This window comes from Tyto alba, unplaced genomic scaffold (assembly GCF_018691265.1).
Source record: "Tyto alba isolate M040663 unplaced genomic scaffold, T.alba_DEE_v4.0 Super-Scaffold_29, whole genome shotgun sequence".
In the NCBI taxonomy this organism is placed as follows: Eukaryota; Metazoa; Chordata; class Aves; order Strigiformes; family Tytonidae; genus Tyto; species Tyto alba.
In genome coordinates this window covers 4,883,987-4,889,811 of record NW_024881303.1, presented here as the reverse complement: position 1 = coordinate 4,889,811, position 5,825 = coordinate 4,883,987, and the positions used below count along the sequence as shown (strand labels likewise).

The window sequence follows — 5,825 nt, the reverse complement described above, 5'->3', positions numbered from 1 at the left end:
GTGTCTCGGTGTTACTGGGCTGGAATAAACTTTCTTCATTACTAACTCCAGTTACACAGATAGTTTCAAATGGGTAGAGCTCTGTTCAGTCATCAGCACCGCGTGCTGGTGACAAGGGATTTCTGACATCTGGTGTATACCCTGAAGCTGATGTTAGCTGTGGGCTGGTCTAGGCTACTGCATCTGCTGGAAATTTCAACACTCTGCTTGTTGGGACTTGGCATCTCCAAGGATAAAGGACGGGACTGTTATAAAAGAGTATGAGGCATGTCAGAGATCCTTAAAAACTTCAGCAGTGGCTATTGCGCTGTTCTTGTTTTGCAGACGAGACCAGGAGAATGACTCACAGTGAAGGGAACATTTTTTTTTTTTTTTTTTTTTTTTTACCACCCTGACTCATGGTGAACTTGCCAATAAATCTCCCCACCCTTTGAAACCAGTCTTGACTCACAGTGAAGTGATGAGGGGAGAGAAGCACGAGGCTCATGACCCAATCGGTGGGGTATGTAACGCTTGTATAAATCGGATCTCCCCTGGGAGGAAAGTGTGTGCGGGACGTGCTCATCTGGGCCACCAAATGGGCCTTTGAAACGACGGAGAGGGGTAACTTTTCTAGCCATGGTCTAGGGGAGAGATTTTGCTTCCTCCAGCTCTGAACCCCCTCCTGAAATACCTCAGTCTAGTCAGGGTCAGAGGCTTGTGAATTTTCCAGCTGTGAACTACGCCCAACCCCTTTGGAGCTCGATTGTGCCCCTCCTCCTGGGGGCAACTTCAGCCCTTTGCTGTGCTAGCTCGATTCCTTTAGTGAAAAAGGAATTACTGCTTTACCTAGAAGAGCGACTGAGGCTCAAAATGCCAAGTCCCTGCCAGGATTTGGAGAAGATGGGGTTGGAGATTGCTGCCCTCGTTCACAGGACCAGCGGCAGTCTGCCAGGGCTGCTTTCCCAAGTACTCCTCTCCATACAAATCAAACAGCTCGTCCTTCATCAAAGAGATTCTCCGCCTCTTCTGCGAGAATTCAGATACATCCACATTTGAACTCAGTTTGCTGGAGGGTATTGTGGCTTTTGGGATATCACTGAAAATGAGTTTCACTTAAGAAAGTATGTTTTATTGCCTCAAAGTACTCATGTAAGAAGGCACTTCTGTTACAGCCGTGTTAAGAGCATTAAGCTTGCAGTAAAATGACCCCACTGTAGTTATATCATGGTCGGCATGACGCTGGTGAGGGTGATGTCCCCAGCAATGCAGAGTTTGGTGATCTCGTTCAGCTTCTTCTCACGGAAGCTGTACTGCAGCAAGTGAGCGTCGTCCACCGCTACCTTGAAGTGATCCACCTCGCAAAGGATCTGGAGCTGAAATAAAAATCCCAATTAAGCCAAAAGATAACCATCGGATTTGTTGGAGGAAGTTTTAAACCCCGGACTCGAGCAGGCTGGCACTGGCTGAAGGCTGCTGCCGGCGGGATCCGGCCCGGTGGCATGTGGACAAGCTGGTGCAGCAACTCTTGGCTGCAAAAAACACCAGTGACCTTTGCCTTCCCCAAAGCCCTGCTCTACTCTTCCTCCTTTGTGTTTTAGCCCCCAGTTTCCGTCTCCTCGTGACTATGACGGTGTTTCCAAGAAGCAGGACCCTGCGGTTCGTGCAGCGAGAGCTTTACTCTCACCAAATGTGAACCTCCTTTGCAGGAGAAAAAGCTGGTGAAGGGAGCTCGGCTGCTACCAGGGATAACGCTTTCTAGAAAGCTGCCCAACACCTGCTGCAGAACGACGGTGTAAATAAGCAGGATTTGATAATAAAACGGAATAACAAATTTTTTGTTACCTTGAAAGGTTTTCCAGCTTCGAAGGGAAACCTAGGAGCTGTCCTGTCCTCCTTTCCCCAATTATTCTGGAACATCGAATTGCAGACAATGACTTTCCTGTTGTCTTCCTTAAAGCGGGGGTTAAAGTGGAAGGCAACGTCATTCCCTCTCTTGAAATCCAGTGAAAACCTGCAAAGGCAATAATGGATGTGCTGCTTTTCCTACAAAGTTTTGCATAACGCTTGATTTGACACCGGGCAGGTGTTACTCAGGAACAGAAAGCAACTTCCAGCCCCCTCCCTGCTCCATCCAGGAGCCCCCCCACACCCCCACTACCTGTTTGGGTTGGGGTTGACAGTCCCCGTGATGGTTATGAGCATCCGAGGGACGAGTCCTGCCTGCAGGGGCAGCTCGAAGGGGACTTTCTGGGAGACAAAGGGGATTTGGTGTTAGCAGAAAACCACTTCCAAAGCCCGACTGGCTCTCAGTGTGACAACGCACCGAGGCAGCCCCGTGACAGGGTGACAAACCCATGCCCCCCCCCCTCAAGGGGACAGCCGGCCCCAGGTCCCTCCCGTGGCCAGGCGACAGCAGGCAGCGAAGACCCAGAAACCCTTAGATGATGGAGCCCTTACCATCGGAGGAGCCTGCCCCCCCTGAGGAGGAGGGGCCCCAAATCCAGGGCCACTGGGCGGTTGTCCAGGGGTAGGGTAGGGCCCTGGTCCTGCTGGTGCTCCGGGGAATGCTCCAGGGGCTCCTGGATATGAGCCGTGTCCTGCTGGATAAGCTCCTGGTGCTCCAGGATAAGCTCCTGGTGCTCCAGGATAAGCTCCTGGTGCTCCAGGATAAGCCCCGGGTGCTCCAGGGTAGGGCCCCGGTGCTCCAGGGTAGGGCCCCGGTGCTGCTGGTGAGCCGGGGTAGGTCCCGGGAGGGCCGGGGTACGCCGGGAACCCCCCGGCAGCCGGCGGCTGGTTCCCCCAGGAGGGCCAGCCCTGGGGCGGGGGGGCAGAGGGGTTCGGGTTGTTGCCGGTGGACAAGGCGTCGGATAACTGGGGGCAGAGAGGAGAGGAGGAGGGTTAGGCGGGTGACGTTAATGTTGGGGTCGGGCTGAGTCCTCCGGCACGCGGCTTTTGTGGCCTACAGCGAGCGCCGAGGGCAAGAGCTCAACCGCCGTCCCCAAAAACCAGTAAATCCCAACGGGAGTGGAGCAGGTTAACGAAGCCACGCTTCCACCCCTCCCGAAGGTCCCTGCTTCAAGGCAAGTAAACAATCACAGCCCCCACCTCTTTTTTTTTTTTTTTTAAAAGACAGCCGTACTTACGGAGAAACCGTCTGACATTTTTCCTAAAACAAAAAGACAAAGGACGCTTAAGTCATTTTTAACACACACCATCCGAAAAAGAGAAATTTTTTGAGAAGAGTTGCAGTTTCACAGCAGCAACGGGCTGGGATTTGTAAGTCCCCCGTCACGTACCCCGCCAGGCAGAGCCGACAGCGCCGGTACCGCAGGACAAACCCTCTGCTACCTGCGGGAGAGATCGTGGGTCACCACCACGAGCAGCCCGAACACCCGCCGGGTGCAACCGCCCGCTGCGGGGTTGGTGTTAATGCATCTCCACCGCGGGCCCCGCTGCGCTCCCGGGGCCGAGCGGAGAGGGGCCAGGGGCCGTGGTGGGGACCCGGTGCTGCTCTGCCCTGAGAGCTCTCCGCTCCCTCCGGCCTCCTGATGGGTTTTCACAGGGTTTTTTTTTTGTTGTTTTTTTTTTGGGGGGTTTTTTTTTTTTTTTTTTAGCTCCCAGGGAAGCACCGCGCAGCATCGCCCACCCCACGAGCACCTTCCAACTCCAGGAACCACGGGGCAACGCGGAGCTCTGCGTTTCGTCTACCCCCAAAAATGCCCGCGCCAGCTCTGCTGCGCTCAGAAACCAGGAAGATTTAATCCAGCCACAAAACACTTTTTATAAAGAAAAAAACAAAAACAAAAACAAAACAAAACAAAACAGAAGGGCAGTGAGAGGTGAGCTGTTCTTTCTGCCTCCAGCAAACCCGCTGCGCAGCCAGCTCTCCGCTGTCACCCCGACGAGCTCCCCACCAGCGAGGCCCTTGCTGGGACCAGCCGCTAAAAAAGCTAAAAGCTGCTTTACAAGTTTTGTGAGTCCACGCGGAACCCCTCTGCGGCGGCAGGGCCAAACGCACACCTGCCTGCGTGCAGGAGTAGCCAGGGCCCAGAGCTGGGCTCCTCCCGTCAAAGAGAGCATTCATAAAGGAAGGGGGGGGGGGGGGGAAGGGAATAAAAAGGGAGGGGCAGAAATGGGGAAAGAAAAGGAAAATTCCAAATTGAAAATAGAGAAGGAAAATTCTCTCCGAATGAAACATGCGGTTGCACAAAGGTCCCGGCAAATCTGGCCGGCCTGCTTTAGGCATAAGAACCGCCCCCTCCCCAAGTTTTTACAACCAACACATAACCCCCTTCCCTGCAAAACACTCATCCTCCCGAGCCTGGGTGATCTTTAAGCCACTTTTTCAACCAGCATCCAGAAACCCAGATTGCCCGAGCAGCCTGTACCTTGCAAAGCTTTTCTTTGCCTTCTGGGCAATAATTTTTTTTTTTTTTTTTGATTTTTTCTTTTTAAACCCGTGGGTTGGCCGGTTGTTTTTCCCGTGGGTGCTCACACCGCTCCTGCAGCCCCCCCCCCGCGCCGGAGCCAGCCTGGTACGCGGCCGCCGAGGGCTTGTGCTGCTCCGGCGAGGGGTCCCGCCTGCTCCCCCACCTCTTCTCCCCTCCATCCCGCGGGGAGAAGCAATTTTGCTCCCTCGCATTGATTTCTCATCGCTTCGGCCCCCGGATTTGGGGGGGGGGGGGGGCGGCAGGAGACTCGTATCTCCCCACCGAGTTTGGGATGGCCGCTTTGGTATTTGTAATTTCTCCCCTCCGGCGCTATTTCTGCAGTCACTTTCCTGCGTGTTTTTCTGGGCGTGTCTGCCTCCCACGCACTGACGCTCGCTCCCACCCCTCCGCGTGGTTTTGGGGGCACGGACAGGGCCACCCCAACACCCCGAAATTGCAAACAGCCTTGTATCTCCTGAATATTCCCCGTCCCACCGCTACCCCAAGCATCCCCTACGGCCGGCTGCTGTTAACTGCAGAGCCCACGGCCCTGCTGCTGCGGGAGTGTGTCCCAGCTCCCACTCCCACGCGCAAGGGGACGAGCGCAGCCTCGACCCCTTCTTTGCAAGGCGATGTGCGCCCCCACTCGGGACCCCCCCACCCCGCCACGGGTGATGCGCTGAATCCCCACCCCGCCGTGGGGACGAGCACACCCTTAACTCCTTCTTTGCAAGGCAATACGTGCCTTCACCCCACTGCTGCTCCCCCTGCTCCCACTCGGGACCCCCGTGGGTGGGTGCAGCCACTCACCTGCTGTGCGGTGGCTGCCGGCGGCGGCTGCGGGGCTGGGATCCCACGGGACACGGGTGGCCCCGGCACCGGCAGCGGGGACCCCGCCTGCTCGGGGCGGGGACGGGGCGGGGACCCCGGGGGTGTGCCGCGACCTGCCGCCCACGGAGCTCCCGGCGCATCCCCGCGGCCCCCCCGCACCTCAAGCGTGGGAAAGGGGCTGGCAGCGCGAAAACAGCATTTTCGTTCCCTTTATTCAGTGGTGACACCACCAGCGGGCAAAACACGGGGGGGGGAAACGTGGGCTTCTCGCGCTTTTTGTCTCGAGTGGGTCTATTTCCACGTAGCAGAGGTTTCCATTTTGCTGCCCTGGCAGAGCCAGTCCCCACCATGAGTCACTGGCAAGATGTAGGGCTTGCAAGATATTTGTCTGCAGACCTCACAGCTCCATCCCCCCCCATTTTATTGCAGCTCAGTAAAACACAAATTTACTTTACAATTTTGAAAGTTTTCTGCTTCCCTCTGGAGGCTGCCAAGAAGAAAAAAAAAAAAAAAAAAAAAAAAAATCCAAAAAAGCTTTGGTTTTCACCTGCTGCAGCAAGGCCGGCAGAGGAGCGGCGCTGG

General features: G+C 55.6%; 1 protein-coding gene across 3 annotated transcripts; it reads right to left on the bottom strand.

Moving 5' to 3' along the window:
• Nucleotides 1-1,089: 1,089 nt before the first annotated feature.
• Nucleotides 1,090-5,323, bottom strand: LGALS3 (galectin 3). Of its 3 annotated transcripts, none has more exons than XM_033009816.2 (7): nucleotides 5,223-5,323; nucleotides 3,279-3,330; nucleotides 3,126-3,148; nucleotides 2,440-2,853; nucleotides 2,141-2,229; nucleotides 1,825-1,993; nucleotides 1,090-1,355 (listed from the first exon to the last, which is right to left on the bottom strand). In XM_033009816.2, the coding sequence occupies exons 3-7, from the start codon at nucleotides 3,141-3,143 to the stop codon at nucleotides 1,200-1,202; spliced, it is 846 nt and encodes a 281-aa protein (XP_032865707.2). In that variant the 5' UTR covers nucleotides 3,144-3,148; nucleotides 3,279-3,330; nucleotides 5,223-5,323; the 3' UTR covers nucleotides 1,090-1,199. The 3 variants fall into 3 exon arrangements, with proteins under 3 accessions (XP_032865707.2, XP_032865705.2, XP_032865708.2); XM_033009814.2 differs by lacking the exon at nucleotides 5,223-5,323 and adding an exon at nucleotides 4,003-4,081 and having other exon boundaries at nucleotides 3,126-3,147; XM_033009817.2 differs by lacking the exon at nucleotides 3,279-3,330 and having other exon boundaries at nucleotides 5,223-5,305.
• Between the last annotated feature and the right edge of the window lie 502 nt (nucleotides 5,324-5,825).